The sequence below is a fragment of the Hippopotamus amphibius genome, unplaced genomic scaffold, assembly GCF_030028045.1.
Source record: "Hippopotamus amphibius kiboko isolate mHipAmp2 unplaced genomic scaffold, mHipAmp2.hap2 H_1, whole genome shotgun sequence".
NCBI lineage: Eukaryota > Metazoa > Chordata > Mammalia > Artiodactyla > Hippopotamidae > Hippopotamus > Hippopotamus amphibius.
Window position 1 is genome coordinate 1,320,122 of NW_026648280.1, and position 17,078 is coordinate 1,337,199.

The 17,078-nt window shown below is 47.7% G+C and overlaps 2 protein-coding genes across 3 annotated transcripts in view; one reads left to right on the plus strand and one right to left on the minus strand.

Annotated features, from left to right (window-relative positions):
- Positions 1-17,078, plus strand: part of ZNF304 (zinc finger protein 304) — a 46,575-nt gene that overhangs the window by 13,477 nt on the left and 16,020 nt on the right. The window lies entirely within an intron of this gene.
- On the minus strand, positions 1,899-10,859 carry LOC130843005 (zinc finger protein 548-like). The gene is made up of 4 exons (XM_057719673.1): positions 10,563-10,859; positions 8,658-8,699; positions 6,061-6,196; positions 1,899-4,593 (listed from the first exon to the last, which is right to left on the minus strand). Exons 1-4 carry the CDS (start codon positions 10,575-10,577, stop codon positions 3,089-3,091), a joined length of 1,698 nt encoding a protein of 565 aa, XP_057575656.1. The 5' UTR covers positions 10,578-10,859; the 3' UTR covers positions 1,899-3,088.

Consider the following 17,078-nt stretch of genomic DNA (forward strand, 5'->3'; position numbering starts at 1 on the left):
CTTTTAGAGAGGTTTCACATTCTTGAAAGAAATGAGGTAATCTCAGAGTTTATTTATTTATTTTGGCCATGCTTTGTGGCATGCGGGATTTTAGTTCCCCAACCAGGGATCGAACCCATGCCCCTGCATTGGGAGGGCAGAATCTTATCCACTGGACTACCAGGGAAGCCCCCAAAATGGTGTTTATCTCAGACATGAAGTAATATTATTTAAATAGTAACGCTGTTGAAACACTATCACTGACTGTTTGGGCACGAAAGATATTTTCTATTGGAACCAGGGGCACATCGTCATGCTTTCTAACTACTCTAGTACCTCCAGACATCCCTCCCCAAAGTTCACCATCCTAAGCCCTGTCCAGGGGCTTTTCATATTGCACTTGAGTGAAACTACTGAAACTCATGAAAAGCAGGAGTGTACGTGCTTTACACAAGCAACAAGATAGCCAACAGCTATGAGAGGATAACGAGTAACATTACGGTATGGTGGATCCCTTTCTATATACAGTCTTTGGAAATTTGCTGAGATTCATGAGTCTGAAACAGTAGGTCTCTAAACATTTCTATGACGTAGCCTAGATTACACTCCAAGGAAATCTGGGTATAACCTCTTTAAGAGGCAGCAAAGCCCTGCCGGTTTACAGCTTAAGAACCTCATTTCCCAGAGCCCTTCACATCCTGACTTAGCCTTTAGCCACCATCCGGAAGGGCCAACTTTGAGAAAGCACAGGTGACATCCATAATGGAAACTACTCTACCCATAAGGCTGTGTGGCGGCAACCGCGCACCGAAGAGACTTCTGGGTAATGTAGTTTTCGCTGCCAACACCACCAACTATCTCTCAGAGAGTGAGTCACTTCCTACCTGGTCTATAAAAGCCAAGGAGCACCTTCAGGGACACTGGGGAAAGGATTCCCTGCTCCAACCATGGGACAGGCTTTTGCTTACTCTTAAATGGGATGCACCCAGATTTGGAGAGCAGTCTTGGAAAAGCCCACAAAGTTTAGGGACCTGTAATTTCAGGCTCTATGAACCACAGCAAGTTCCCAAATCTACACACCCAAATAGTCACACCACGAAACGCTGTGTCCACTCATAGCTGTCAGCTGTCTTGTTGACTGTCAAATACACGTAGACTGAAACTTTAGAGGCTGTTTCATGACCTTCAGTATGCAAGAAAAGACCCCACACAGGGCATGAGGGAGAGTTGGAGACGGGTATCTTTCCTGCCTTGATAATCAGCGATTGTGTTCCAACCTAGCAATGACTGAAATGATATTTATTACTCTCTCAGATTTCTTTGAAAATCTGAAGCCTAGCTTTAAAGTACAGAGAATTATTACATGCCATTTCCTGCCAAGATACATCAATGAACACTTAAAGATGATAGATGATAAATTTTATGTGTATTTTACCACAACAAAATGATTAATGATAAAAAAATGCACTAAGAACTTTTATGACATTAAGACATAGCTGAAAGCCACTACGAGAAAAAAGAAGTCAAATAAGAAAAATCTAGAAAGATGTGTCAGTGGAAGCTTCTGTACAAGGCAGATGGTTCAAAATTTTTGAAATTATTAATCTCTTACGAAACTGAATTTAAATTTACTTAAACTTAAGTTTCTCACTTTAAGCAACATTTTCTGAGTGATTGTCAGAACATGCAGCTCTAGTACATAACAGAACCGTGCTTATTTGTATATGATGCCACACTTTTGCACACACAACATGGGTAATACTAAAAACATATTTATGCACTTACTGAAAGCAGCCATACAAGAGCAACTATAGGATTCCATTTATATAAAATTCTAGAATATACAAACTACGAGGGTGAGTCAAAAATTATCTGCACTCTGGCTGTAGAATTCCTATGGCCAGAGTGTGGATAATTTTTGACTCAGCCTCATATACTGGGAATTCTCTGGTGGTCCAGTGGTTAGGACTCCACGCTTTCACTGCCTAGGGCCCAGTGAAAGATTGTGCAAGCTGTGTCGCGCAGCCAAAAAACAAAACAAAACCATAATGTCTCCCTAGAGATGGCAGCTTGGCTAGGGCTGAGAGAGAGAATACAAAGGGGCCAATGGAAACTCTATAACGGACATATCATCAAGACTTTGGTGATGGTCCCATTATGTACACATGTGAAAATACAGTTTACACTTTTAATAAGTGCTGTGTATTGTATGTCAGTGCCACAATAAAGGTGTTAATATGATCTGGATCTCTTCCTCTACAAATATCATATCTGGCAAGGTAGTACTGACTCCATCAGCACACTTCCCTATGTCTTAGGTGGGTCAATTCTGATTCCTTCTCAAAACGGAAGGACATGCTGACAGATGCTTCAACATGGGGAAATTACACTAAGCTAAACAAGCCAGTCACAAAGAGATGAAAAATATATGATTACACTTATATAAAGTAGCCAGAGCAATAAAATTCATAGATACAAGTCCGATAGGGAGGGCGTAGGAGGAGATGTTGTTTAATACGTATAGTTTCATTTTTGCAAGATGAAAGAATTCTGGAGATTAGTTATGCAAATATTTGAATTTTTAAACACACTAAACCGTACAATTAGAAAGGTAGAGGGTAAACTTTGTTACATATATTTTACCACAATCAAAAATGTTAAATGTAAAAAAAAAAAAAAACTCATTATATTTAGGATACTATTAAGGATAGATTTAGCAGATATTTTAGTGAAGTCTTTCCCCATTTGCAACACTTACTCTGTTGGGAACTTTTCGGCACTGAATGAGGTGGAAGTTGTGGCTGAATATATGCCCATATTCACTGCACTCATAAGGTCTTTCTCCATTGTGAAATATCTGATGTGCAATGGGGCTGACGTTTCACCTAGACTTATCCACATTCACTGCACTCAGAAGGACTTCCTCTACTGTGAAATCCTTATGTCTAATGAGTGGGGAGCTGTACCAATTTCCCATATTTTCTGTACTCACAACACCCACTCCAACGTCAACTCATAAGGTTCTTCTGCAGTGTAAAGAGTTTGGAGTAGTACCTAAAGAGTTTACCATATTCTCTGAACTCATGAGGTTTTTACCACTGTGAATTCTCTACTCAGTGAGGTTGGAGTTGTATCTAGAGTTCTCCACATTAAGGGCACTCATATCATCTTCATTGTGGATTTTCTGGTGATGCATGAGGTGAGACTTCCTAATGAAGGCCTTCCGACATTTTCTGCACTCATAAGGCCTTTCACCAGTATGGGTTTTCTGATGCTGAAGAAGTACATTCTTGTGGCTAAAGGCTTTCCCACACTCTCTGCACTCATAAGGCCTCTCTCCGGTGTGATTTCTCCAGTGTTTAATGAGGTTGGAGTTGTAACGAAAGAATTTCCCACATTCGCTGCACTCATAAGGCCTTTCTCCACTGTGCACTCTCTTATGTCTAATGAGTCTGCAGTGGTACTTAAAGGATTTCCCACATTCACTGCACTCGTAAGACCTTTCTCCAGTGTGGTTTTGCCAGTGCTTAATAAGCTTGGACTTGTACTTAAAGAAATCCCCACATTCGTCACATTTATAAGGCTTTTCTACAGTATGAATTCTTTGATGTCTAGTGAGTGTGGAGGTGTACCTAAAGAATTTTCCACATTCACTGCACTCATAAGGCCTTTCTCCGCTGTGAACTCTCTGATGTTTAATGAATGCAGAGTTGTACCTAAAGAATTTTCCACATTCACTGCACTTATAAGGCCTTTCTCCAGTGTGAACTCTCTGATGTTTAACGAGCGTGGAGTTATACTTAAAAAATTTCCCACATTCACTGCACTTATAAGGCCTTCCTACAATGTGACCTCTCTGATGTCTAATGAATGTGGAGTTATACATGAACGATTTCCCACATTCGCTGCACTCATATGGCCTTTCTCCGGTGTGAATTCTCTCATGTCTTACCAGTCTGTAGTTATATCGAAAAAATTTTCCACATTCTCTGCACTCATAAGGGCTTTCTCCATTGTGAATTCTCTGATGTTTTATGAAGTTGGCACTGTACTTGAAGAATTCCCCACATTTGCTGCACTCATAAAACCTTACACCAGTGTGGGTTTTCTGGTGCTCAAAGAGTATTTTTTCTCGGCTGAAGGCTTTCCCACACTGCGTGCACTTGTAATCACTCTGTCTACTACCAAAGGCTTCTCCACACTCAGTGTCCCTGTGTGGCTTCCCCACACTGTGAGGGGCTGGCTGCTGCAGCAGGCCTGTGCTGTCTGGGAAGTCCTTTCTGCCTCTGCGACATGTCAAGCTCCTCTCTACCGTGTGAATGCTGCTGTTGGTCCAAAATGAAGGCTGGCCCGCATCCCTTCTGCAAAGTTTGTCTCTAATCTGCTCCTTCTGGTGCTGGAAAATATTTGCCCCACAAACATACAGCCCTTGATCAGGGTACATTCTGTCATGCTCAGGCAGGTGCAAAAGGCCTTTGGACAGTGGGTCACACATCTCACAGGGCTGGGCCTTCCTGGAGGATGGGTCTGGCTTTGGAGTCCTAACCTCTGACATCCCTACAGAAACACTTTGCTCAGAAGATGCCTCCTCACCCAGGGCTCCATGCCAACAACCTGTAAGCAGAGAAATGCTGGTGAAGTGCATGTTGATTTTGGTGGGACGGGCAGCCCCATCAGAAATGTATGTGGATCTCGGAAGCTCCCATGATGAGAGCCCTGACAACTAGGTAAAGGACTGAAGGACTGAATGTCTCAGTCCACTTGGGATGCAATAATAAAATACCACAGAGTGGCTGGCTTATAAAGACCAGAAATTTATTTCTCAGACTTCTAGAGGATGGAACCCAGAGATAAGTCTGCATTTTTCTAGGTCACAGACTTCTCATAGTGTCCTCACACAGCAGAAGGGGCTGGGAAGCTGTGTGGGGTCTCTTTTATGACAGGACTCATTCTTGAGGGCTTTGCCTCTATGACCTGTTCACTCCCAAGGCCCCATCTCCTAATGTCCCTCCTAATTGTCACCCTGGGCATGAGGTTTTCAACATATGAATTTTGGGGTGACACAAACATTCAGACCATAGCAGGGAGGAGGGGCAGGCCTCCAAGTCAACGTGTCCACGGCTATTGGTGACTAGTGAGCACTATGTCCAAGGTTGTTTCCAGACCCAGGAATACCTGACTACAAAAGTGATGCTACACTTCAAGGACTATAAGAATATGAGCAGACCTCACAACATCTTACATATAGGTCAAATGTGGAACATTGCAAAGGGACTGATGAAATGGAACATGTGGCAGGTGAAGAGCACATAGGTATGCCTGGAGTATGGCAAAAGAAATAAAAATGGGGGAGAAAAGGAAGAAATGAGATGTGTCCCGTGGTCCTAGCATCAATCACTGATGAACATAGGACAGGGGTTCCCAGCTCTGACATCACACCCTTTCCCAGAAACCATACAACAAGGTCGTGTACATTTGAGCATCTCTTGCTGTTGGTGTAGTAATGTCCATACTAGCAGGCACCCAGAATCCTCCCCATCGCTCCAGGTGAGCAATGATATGGCACCTGAAAGAGGCCAATCTTAGGTGAGATAGAAAAAGGAGTGGCCAGTACAGGTGGAGAGAGATCCAACACAGGGTTTCTGGCATTTTAAAATTATAAGAACTTCACAGGGGAGACTGTAGAAACAACCCAGTGGTCCCCAAATTAGTAACTACATTGGTGCCTGAAAGAAATGTCAGCAAGTGGAAGGGGGAAGGACTGGGGCCACAGGAGTCCAATCATCTGGACTGAGTGACTCAACCAAGCACAGGCCAGATCTGAGGGGGTCTCAGACAAAATATAGATTCTGACTCCAGAGTCCTATCTTGGAAGTACTCAGAGCAGAAGGGATGGGGCTCCCTGGGGAGAAAAATGACATTGCACACACAGTCCAGCCCCAGCACCAACCATACATATTCCAGGAAACCAGGAAAGGAAGCAGCACCCATGGTCTCAGTGTGGGGAGTACAGAGCTGTCCCTGGGAAAAGGCAAAGAACACAGCCCAGCCCAGGACACTGGGTGAGTGTGCGGATCTTACCTATGGAGGTCACAAGTGCAAAGTTCTCCGTCATCACAGCATGGTACAAGTGTCTCTGAGCTTCATCAAGGAGGCCCCACTCCTCCTGGGAGAAGTACACAGCCACGTCCTCAAAGACCACACAGTCCTGCCAAAACTGGAAGAATTTGGTTCATGAACAGCTTCTTGTTTTAACTATATTTTTGTGGATTCTGTATTTATCTATTTGCCATCCATTAATTAAAGGACTAAACTGATGGCCAAATTTGTTTACATCTCCCTTGTAATCCAGAGCACATACTCTCAACCAACTCCTTAACTAACTCTCACACACCAGGTCAGTATTTCCCCTGCCCTAAATCAGCCCAGGGCCAGGTACCAGGGCCAACCATTCACACTCCTCCTTACTTGCATCTCACTAGTTGGACTGCGCCTTTCTCACAACTCTGACCCCCTCACGGTGACAATATCACAGACACCCCCAGCCCACACCGTAGGCTCTTCCTTCACCTCCTTACAGGGCACTCTACACGTGGAATCTAGGCAGTGAATGGAAATGCAGCCTAGAATGGAAATCCAGCATTCAACTCAGCCCAGTCCTGCCCCTGAACACCAAAGTCCCCTGGGGCTAGGGCCTGTGCCAAACCCTGCTTACAAGATCTCGCCACCTGGCCCTGTTTTTTTGCTTCCTCCCCAGCCACCCTTCCTATGTGAGACCTCATTGTCCCCTTAGCCCTCCCCCTCCTTCATGCTGCACAAGCTGTCCCATAAGCAGTCAGCATCTTCTCTCCTCATGTGAAGCCCAGGTACACCAACCTCCCCACCCGCACTGTAACTGCACCCTAAGTCTAGTCACTCTCCTAACTGATCCCATTTTCCTCCCTCAACATCCATCCATCTAATTTCCACTCTGGCCTCAGAAGACTTTCTCACGCCTACATCTCGCCATCACACAGACAGTCTGCTCCCGCACCTGTCTTGGTGATGTCCATCATCACCAGCCAGGCACCCAACCCAGAGACCTAGTCCTAAGGCCCTTCATTCTCACTCCTTGTCCTCTAATGGCATCGCCACCATAACTACAAATGATGCCGCCTGCATCTTACCTTCGACTTCATCCTAGTGCACACACCAGCCACTACGTTTTGGCCATCTCCATCCTGAATCCATCCCCTGAACTCCAGACCTCTGTGTAAAAGTGCCCACTTGACACCTCCCCTTGGGAGTCTCTGGAACGTTTGTGACATCAACAGAGAGTCCTTTTTCCATCTGAAAATTCCTCCTAAAGCTGACTTCCCTCATTTTAGTTGATGAAGCATCCGTCCTTCCTAACAAGTCCAGAAACCTGAAGTCACCCCCAATTCTTCCTATCAGCCCACTTCCTGAGTCCCTCACTCTCCATTACATAAAACATGGACAGCTCTAGTTCAAAACATCCAGAAACCAACCAATCCTCTATCTCAACAGCTACCATTCTTGTGTAACCACCAGCAACAGTCACCTGGATTGCTGCAGGAAATTCGCCCCAGATATTCCTGCCTTCACTCATCTCCACTCCCCTACCCCATCTTTCTCCTAATCTGCAGCTAGAGGAAGCTTGTCAAAATCTAGGTTATATCGTTTTTGTTGCAAAACTCCTATATACCCTGGCTCCTCCCTTAACTCTTCAGGGCAGTTCCTCAGAGCTATCTGAGAGGCTGTCTTCTGGGCTTAAGGTCTCAGTTTTGTCCACCAAATAAAGCATAATTCTCAACTTTTAGGTTGTATATTTTTTTCAGTCGATACTCTGATAAAACAAGCTGTTTTGAGTGGTCCTATGGAGAGGCCCACACAACAAGAAACTAAGGATGTCCTCCAACCAATGGTCAGTGAGGAACTGAGCCTCCATCCAGTAGCCCACAAGAAACTGAATCCTCCCAACCACCATGCAGCTGAGCTTGGGAAGAGGGTCCTTCTGAAGTCAAGCCTTAAGATGACCATGGCCCCAGCCAATACCTTAATTGCAACTTGTGAGAGACCTAAGCTGTGCCCAGATTCTTGACCTACAGAAACAATGAGATGAGACGATAAATGTTTTTTTTTTAAGTCACTAATTTTGGGGTAATTTATTACACAGTAATTGATAACTAATACACTGATAAAGTCATGCATGGCAGGAAAAAAAAATCTAGGTCATAGCACCTTCCTCCTCTGTGTCAAACTTTCCCTACCACCCACCAACCTCAGTAGAGTCTCAGGACCTCAGGCTATAATTCAAGGCCTGATACCTGTGCACTCCTCACTCAGCTCCCCATTCCCACCAGATATAACAGAGACCTGCAGTTCCCTGAACATCCCACCTCAGCATCAGCTGTAACTGTCTGAACATTCTGCATCCTGTAGTCAGGACTCCCTGCCACATGTTTCCCCATCAGTTGTCAGAAATGGAACTATTCTATGTAACCTGGGACTAAATATAGGACCCTGGGCCTGGTGAAAGCACATGATCTGTGGATGTGAGAGAGGGAGAATGGAGGGAAGTCTTGGGAGCTACCATTCCCTGAGGGCATCTATATCAGGATGATAAAACTATCAGGGTGATAAATGGGATGGGGGAGAGGTGGGACCCCTCCACTCACCTGTAAGGGGTCCATAACCACTTCTGCCACTGCTGTGGGACCCTGGGGAAGAAGGAAGCCATGAGAAATGGGTAGCATAGTAGGATCCCACAGCTGAGCTGGACCACCACCCCTGCCCTGCCCTGGTGTAACAGGATCTCAGCCTGACAGTCTAAGGTCAGTTCCTCACAAACCAGTACTGCCTCTTACTAGCTGAGTGACCTTGGAGAAGGATTAAGCCTCCCTGAGCCTCAGGGAAAAGAAAATGCTTATGAAGATAAAAATGCTTCCAACCTCATAGGGCTCATATTGGTATCTAATGTAAGGAGGACATACCATGTATCAGCTGTGACTGTATATAGGATCAATAGTTTTGTACATATTTTCAGTGCAAATGAAGTGGCAGAGTTTTGAAACTGAAGGTCTTCATTTTTACTGCTTTTTAAAATTTCAGAGGATGTTGTATATAAAACTTTGCACTGTAAGCAAATCACCTAGAGGTAAATCAATGCCAAGCCATTTACAAACTGTTTGCATAAGTTTAACTGAGTGAACAGGTTCATTTCTAATTGTCTATATGTATTTAGAGGAATGTTGATTAATTGGTGTTTAAATTAATTTTCATACATTCTTAGGTCAATGAGTTGTAGGGAGGGGCTGAGCAGGCAGGTGAGCTATTTGTTCATTCAGCATCAGGCCTACCCACTAAATCATCCTCAAAAGGGAGCAATGGATCATCCCTCTTGCCCTGAGGGGTGGAGGTGAGGCGGCAGCACCCTCGCCTAGGACCCAGTGGCTGCACCAGCCTGGCTGACTTTTCCCTTGCTCCATCGGGAGTGGCCCTCAGGGTGAGCAGAGCCTGCAAGTGGAGAATCCACACCAGCACACACTGCAGGCTCCAGGGAAAGGAAGCTCTTTACCCCATCCGGCCTCCCTTCCTACAGACACAGCCCAGAATCCCTCCTGTGTCAGCTCTGCTCTTTTCTGGAGGGAGCATCAGGGATGCCAGAACCAAGCCTTCATGTCCTGCCCTCCAACTCTCAGCCCTCCCCTCCCTCACCACAGGGCCCATCTCATGTATCAAGTTTAAGACTCACTCCTCAATCGGATCCTCAGGCCATGCCCTGGTCCAGCCCACCCTCCAGTCCTTTGTTATCTCCAACCCTGCTCCCTTCCTCTGCTTCCAGACTTGACGTTCACCTCCACATAAGGTATCTCCATTTGCTGACATCGCCATCTTGATACATGTCAGAATGAACATGTCCATATACAACTCATGATCTTCCCCCTGGAACCTGCTCCTCACGCTGACTTCCTCGTCCCCATACTTTCAGATGTTCGGGCAAAAAACCCATGAGATGGCCCTTCACTCCCTACTTCTGCTCACAGCTATACGCAGCGCATCAGAAAGTCCTGTAAGCTCTATCAATGAAATCTATCCAGAATCTCATCCCATCTCCCAGGTCCCGCTACCTCCCTCGCCCAGCCCCTACCAAATTCTCCTGGGGTCTATTTGAGGTGGTCTCCTCAGCAGTGTCCCTGCCTCCATTCGCACCCTGTTCTCCCAGTTTTAAACTTCTAACTCTGGACATGTTCTCCCATCCCCAGTCTCTTCACAACCTTCCATGGATTCCACCCGCTCAGGCTGCCGTTTCAGGTGAGACACCTCGTTCCCCTCTGTCCATGACACAAGAGACCCCAAGGCTGCCGACTCGGTAGCACCTGCCAGCCGTGCACCGGGGCCCCCGAGGAAACCCTCTCCCACACCCCAGCCCACTGGCTGCAAGGGGACCCCTCACAAGGCCGCCCTCTGTTCTGGACTCTGGGGCTGACCGGCTGGGAACTGAGCGGGCGCCCCTCCGTCCGGATGGGGGACTCGGAGGCGGGAGTCGCGCCGGGTGGGGGCCCGGGAGACGCAGCACCCACCTGAGCCGGCCTCATCCGCGCGGCCTCGGTCACCGGCTGTGAGAAGAACGGAGCCGGGAGAGGCGGCGGGCGGGGCGGGAACGAGGGCACCGCCGTCAACGAGGGGCTCAGGGGGCCTCCCAGCCGCCTCTGGGCAGCGGAGCCAACGCCTCTCCTCGTCCGTTCTTTCCTCTTCGGTCCCGACTCAGGACTCAATGCCCTAAAAAAAGGTGGAAAAAAAGACGAAAACCCGCCACCCCAGGCAGAAGCCCCGCCCCCGAATGCGTGCAGAAGAAAAGGTCCCCCTGCTGAGCCTTCTTTGGCTCGGTGATCAGCGTCGGCCGTAACTTGGCCAGTGAAAGCGTAGGGCAGGGACAGGTGGTTGCGTGCGCATCATCCGGGGCGGGACTTCCGGAGTTCCTTCCGGTCTTTTGGGGCTCTCTGGAGGTTCACGGGTTCAGGGCTTCAACGTCACTTGGCGGGCACCGAAGTGACAGAGTGAAAAAGCGGGCGGCGAGGCTCAGGGGTGAGCCCGGCTCAGGTGGATGATGCGTCTCCCAGGTCCCCACCCTGTGGTGTGTCCGCTCAGTTCCCAGCCGGTCAGCCCCAGAGTCCAGAACAGAGGGCGGCCTTGTGAGGGGTCCCCTTGCAGCCAGTGGGCTGGGGTGTGGGAGAGGGTTTCCTCGGGGGCCCCGGTGCACGGCTGGCAGGTGCTACCGAGTCGGCAGCCTTGGGGTCTCTTGTGTCATGGACAGAGGGGAACGAGGTGTCTCACCTGAAACGGCAGCCTGAGTGGGTGGAATCCATGGAAGGTTGTGAAGAGACTGGGGATGGGAGAACATGTCCAGAGTTAGAAGTTTAAAACTGGGAGAACAGGGTGCGAATGGAGGCAGGGACACTGCTGAGGAGACCACCTCAAATAGACCCCAGGAGAATTTGGTAGGGGCTGGGCGAGGGAGGTAGCGGGACCTGGGAGATGGGATGAGATTCTGGATAGATTTCATTGATAGAGCTTACAGGACTTTCTGATGCGCTGCGTATAGCTGTGAGCAGAAGTAGGGAGTGAAGGGCCATCTCATGGGTTTTTTGGCCTTTTCTGTGGGAAGCAACCCCAAGGAGCAGGTTTCAGAGAGAAGATAATGAGTTGGATTTTGGATGTCTGATCCTAAGATATCTCCAGCTGGAAACGTCACTTGGGTATGTGGACATTAAGATCTGGATGCGGGGGAAGGGGGCTGGGCTGAAGTTGTCAATAGAGTGGAGGGTGTTGGCTGAACCAGGCATAGCCTGGGGATCAGATTGAGGAGGGAGAATCTTAAGGTTGTTATTTCTGAGGGGCCCTGTAGTGAGGGTCAGGAGGTTTGAGACTTTGAGTTTAAGGCATAGGGGTTTGAACATCCCTGATGTGCTTTCCATAAAGGAGCATATCTGTCATAGGAGGTATTCTGGCATGTGTCTGTAGAAAAGGATACTGGGATGTGATGGATTGTTGGCCTGAATGGAGATGGAGGTGTAAGGTTTTGTAGACTCTGTGCCCTGCAGGTCCACTCTTCTCCTAGAGGGCAATCCCTGTGGGACAAAGAAATAGCCATATGTGTGGAGCATGTAGGTTCCAGGCAGGCCCACTGCTGATGCACTTCCTCCACCCCTCACGGCAAGAGGAATCAGAGCACTAAGTCAAGGGACTCCTGCAGTGCACTTGAGGGGATCCTTTGCAAACAGGAAACAGACTTGTTTGCAAAAAGGAAAAGTACCTAACCTGCCTGCTTAGACTCTTCCTACAACTCATTAAATTCAGAAGGTATGACACGTACTTATTGATCAAAACATCTGTTAACCAATATCCTTTTAAATATGTGCACATAGAGAGGCAATTAGAAATGAATACATTCAATAATTAAGCATGGGAACACTTTATAAAAATTGAATGAAATGTTAATTTACCTGTAGTATTGGTAATACTTCAGGTGTTAGCAAATTCAGTAGAGTGTTATATATCGCATTTTCTAACAACCTTCAAAAGCAGAAACAGGAGGGGTGGGATGAATTGGGAGATTGGGATTGACATATATATATATACTCTATGTATAAAATAGATATCTAACAAGAACCTACTGTATAGCACAGGGAACTCTACTCAGTCCTCTGTGGTGACCTAAATGGGAAGGAAATCCAAAAAAGAAGGGATAGACTTATACATATAGTCGATTCACTTTGCTGTACGGCAGGAACTAATACAACACTGTAAAGCAACTATACTCCAATAAAAACCAATTTTAAAAAGCAGAAACAATGCAAACCCACATTTTAAAAACCCAGCCCCTTCATTTGCACTGAAAACATAAAAAATTGTGAATCTTATGGATAGTTACAGCTGACAGATAGTGTCCTCTAATTTAACACTGCTATCACTCCTAGGAGGTGGAAACCATTGTTATCCCCATTTTACAGTGAAGGAATTGAGGCTAAGCAGAGTCACACAGCTGATAATAATGGCACTGAGGTCAGAGAAACAGCATAGACCTTCAGGGTGAGACTGTTTTGCTCCAGGGCAGGCCAGAGATGATAGTCTAGCCCAGTGCTTAGAATCCTAACATGGTTGCCCATTTCTCATGGCCCACCTCTTCCAACAGGTTTCCATGGCATTTGCAGCAGTGCTTTTGGACTGGTACAGGTGGATGGAGGATGTGCCAGACCTTCATCCACCCCGGTTATTGCCCTGATGGTCCACCACTTCCATGTAAGGAAGGCTGGTGTCCTGAGATTTGTCACCCATCCTTCTCCCTTCCTTGGGTCTGAAGTCCCTGTGGTTTCACCAAGGCCTAGGGTCTTCAACTCAGTCCCAGATTATATGGAGCTGTTCCCATTTCTGACAGATGATGGTGTAGGGTGTGGAAGGGTGTCCTGGGTACAGGATCCAGAATGTCCAGATGACTGGAGGTGAGACTGAGCTGGAATCTGTTATATGTGACAGGAGTATGGGTGGGGCAAGTGATTGGAGAGTAGGGGTACACAGGTATCTGGTCTCAAATTACAAGCTGAGGTTTTGGGCCTCTAATCTGAGGGAGGTAGGAGCTAGGGAAGGTTTGGAGCAGAAGAGCCAGGTATTTGACCCAGATTGTAACTGGCTGTGTCTAGCCACAGGGGTTGCTGTGGGAGGGAAGGTGGAGGTAGAGTGACCTGGGAGAAAGTGACTGACAATGCAGATGGGCATTGGTGATCACTGGGCGAGAGCTGTCACAGTGCAGGTGGAGAAGGGGTTGCCTTCTGTTTGTGTTCTGAATAGACCTGCCCGCATTTAGTGATGTGGAGAGTATAGGCCTGGGAGATGACAAGGAAGAGGAAGTCAGAGGTGCCCCCAAGTTTCTGGCTTTCTCTGGAAGGAAGGAAGTTCTATCAATTGACATGAGGAAAGTAGCAGTAGGAGGGATTTTCAGAGGGAGTAAGGAGTCAGGGCTTGTCACAGATGTTCCAGAGACTCCGAGTGGAGGTGCCCCGTCGGAAGGTAGAAACACAGGCCTGGAATTGAGGGCGTGTGTTCAGGTTGTAGACAGCTGCAATGTAGTGGCCTGTGTGTGGCCCAGAGTGTAGCTATGCATCAGGTTTTGGAGGAGGCGTCATTAGGTTATGGTGGCAGGAGTGGGAAGGAGGAGGCCGAGGTGAATTATCTCTGTTGGCAGCCTGAGTGGTGGGGGTGGGTGTCACAAAGACAGATGAGCAGCAGAGTGGGGGGAGGTGGGGGAGTGGCCCTGTGAGGAATAAGAGTAGAGGAGTCTGAACGTCTTCCCAGGGGGCTGCAGACCTCAGATAGACATTGAAGCGTCTCCATAAGAAGGTCAGATGTAGTGGAAAACTCACTACAGGTGTCAGAAGGGCTTACTACGCCTCTGTGGACTTGTTGGTGCCTACGTTGTTTACGTCAGGTCTCCAGATGAGTCTAGGTGAAAAAGGATCAGCTTGGAGCATCTCTAGGCCTGGGGTCGGGGTGGGGAGGTTGGTGTAGCTGGCTTTGAACGGGGGTCAGGTGAAGGGAGGCTGTTTGTGACCACTTATGGGGCAGCCTGTGAAGATGTGGTGGAGGGCCACGAGTCACAAGGTCCTCATCCGCGGTTTGGGAGAGTGAGTGTGACACAGGGGACAGGGCCAGGAGAGGAGAACTACAAAGGGACCCTGGTGCTCTCTGGCGCTGGGGAACTGGGCGCTCTGGGGCAGGCTGGGGCAAAATAGGATCCTTATTCCATTTGCAGATCACTGCCTGGATTCCACCTGCACAGTGGCATGTGGTGCTGGCTGTCAGTAGCTGAGCTGCAAAAGAGGAGGGACAGGTATGCCCTGCAGAGAGGTTCAGCCTAAGAATGACGTGCAGGTGAGGAGGAGAGTGACTGTGTGGCCCCAGGCCCTGACACTGGATGCTTAAGGGAGGAAGATGAGTTTGGGTTTCGTTGTCTGGGAGGCAAATCTGGGAGACCTCAGGATAATTTACTGATAAAAGCGGGGTAGAGCCCCCACTTCGGGCCCAGAGTTTAGACAGTGCTTTTCTGCACCCTCCCCCCACTTGTTTTTATTGTGTCCTGAACACAGTGATCCGTGGACATAAGGAGAGAGAGGCATTGGTGCCAATGGACCTCGTATCTCTTCCATACTTGGGACGTTGGGGTGGAGGATGAGGAGGGAATGGACATGTCGGGGAAAGACTAAAGATCCCAGCGAGACAGCTGCGCATTGATGGAACCGTCCCCGTTTTAGCAGGAATTTGTGGTTTTTACAGACGTGGCCATAACGTTTCTCCCGAGAGGAGTGGGGGCTCCTTGACAAGGCTCAGAGGAGCCTGTACCACCATGTGATGCGGGAGAACTTTGCACTTTTCTTATCACTAGGTCTGGCCCTCACATCCACCCAGTGTCCTGGGCTGGGCTGTTTCCCTGTCCCAGGGCAGCTGTGTCTTTCCCACAAGCCAGACCATGGGTGCTACTTCCTTCCTTGGTTTCCTAGCGTTCGTGTGTAGGAGCCATTCCCAGGCAGTGCGCACCCTGCAGCCTCTCCCCAAGCAGCCCCGTCCCCTGCTGCTCTGAAACCTTGCCTGCCCCTCTCGAGTTACTCTGTTCAGATGCGTGGAGGCCTTCCCCCTTCTTGCTGACATTTGGTGGGGGCCTGCCTGTGCCAGAAGTACATGGTTACTACTTGTAGAGACCACTGATTTTGCAAGACCCTCCTGAGTAGTTCTTGCCGTCGTGTGTCGGCTCGCCCTGGGGGCGTGCAGTCCACTCCCTTTCCCTGTGCTTCACCCAGGCTGGTCTGGGCCACATGCTGTATAGGTGCTCACCATGAGGCAGAGGGAGGGGCCTGACAGGATGGACATCACCCCATCAGTGCTAACAGGAAGTGGCCCTGGAGCTTAGGAGCTGGGAGAGGGTGTGCTGTCAAAAGCTAGCCTCAGATCGCACGGGGAGCCAGGCCGGTGTCCACCACTGGGTGGTGCCGGGCACAGTGGTCACACCGCATTTCTACCTGTTCCTCCCACTGTCCCTTCTAACTTTCTGGTCCTCAGCTCCCCTGGCTTTTGTAGCCTCCACCTCCTGTTTGTTCCTTTTACTGCTCCCTCTGCCGTACTCTCAACATTTGACCCATACTTCAGCTATTGTGACATTTGCACATTTTTTTTAAACTACAAGTTCCTTTTTTTTATTGAAGTATAGTTGATTTACAGTGTTGTGTTGATTTCTGCTGTACAGCAAAGTGATTTAGCTATACATATATATACGTTTTTTTTTTAAATAATTCTTTTCCATTATGGTTTATCATAGGATATTGAATATAGTTCCCTGGGCTATACAGTAGGACCTTGTTATTTATCATATATATAAAAGCTTACATCTGCTATCTGCAACCTCCTACTCCACCCGTCCCCCAACCCCCTCCCCCTTGGCAACCGCCAGTCTGTTTTCTATGTCCATAAGTCTGTTTCTTAGGTTCATTTGTGTCATATTTTAGATTCCACATGTAAGTGATACATGGTATTTGTCTTGCTCTTTCTGATTTATTTCACTTCGTATGATAATCTCTAGTTGCATCCGTGTTGCTGCAAATGGTGTTATTTTGTTCGTTTTCATGGTTGAGTAATATTCCTTTGTATATATGTACCACATCTTCTTTATCCAGTCATCTGATGATGGACGCATAGGTTGCTTCCATGTCTTGGTTATTGTAAACAGCGCTGCTGTGAACACTGGGGTCCATGTAACTTTTTGAATTATAGTTTTGTCTGGATATATGCCCAGGAATGGGATTGCTGGATCATATGGTAGCTCTATTTTTAGCTTTCTGAGGAACCTCCATACTGTTCTCCATAGTGGCTGCACCAACTACATTCCCACCAACAGCGTAGAAGCATTCCCTTTTCTCCACACCCTCTCCAGTGTTTATTTGTAGAGTTTTTAATGATGGCCATTCTACTTGCACATATCTTTAAATAGTCCAGCTACTGTGGATACTTGCTACTGTGTCATAATGAGACATTTCTGGGTCTGGATACAACCT

Coding starts and splice junctions, on each gene's coding strand:
- LOC130843005 (XM_057719673.1), bottom strand. Junction 6,197..8,657: donor TGGTTATGGACCCCTTACAG/GTGAGTGGAGGG, acceptor AAATTCTTCCAG/TTTTGGCAGGACTGTGTGGT. Junction 4,594..6,060: donor TGCACTTGTGACCTCCATAG/GTAAGATCCGCA, acceptor CTCTGCTTACAG/GTTGTTGGCATGGAGCCCTG.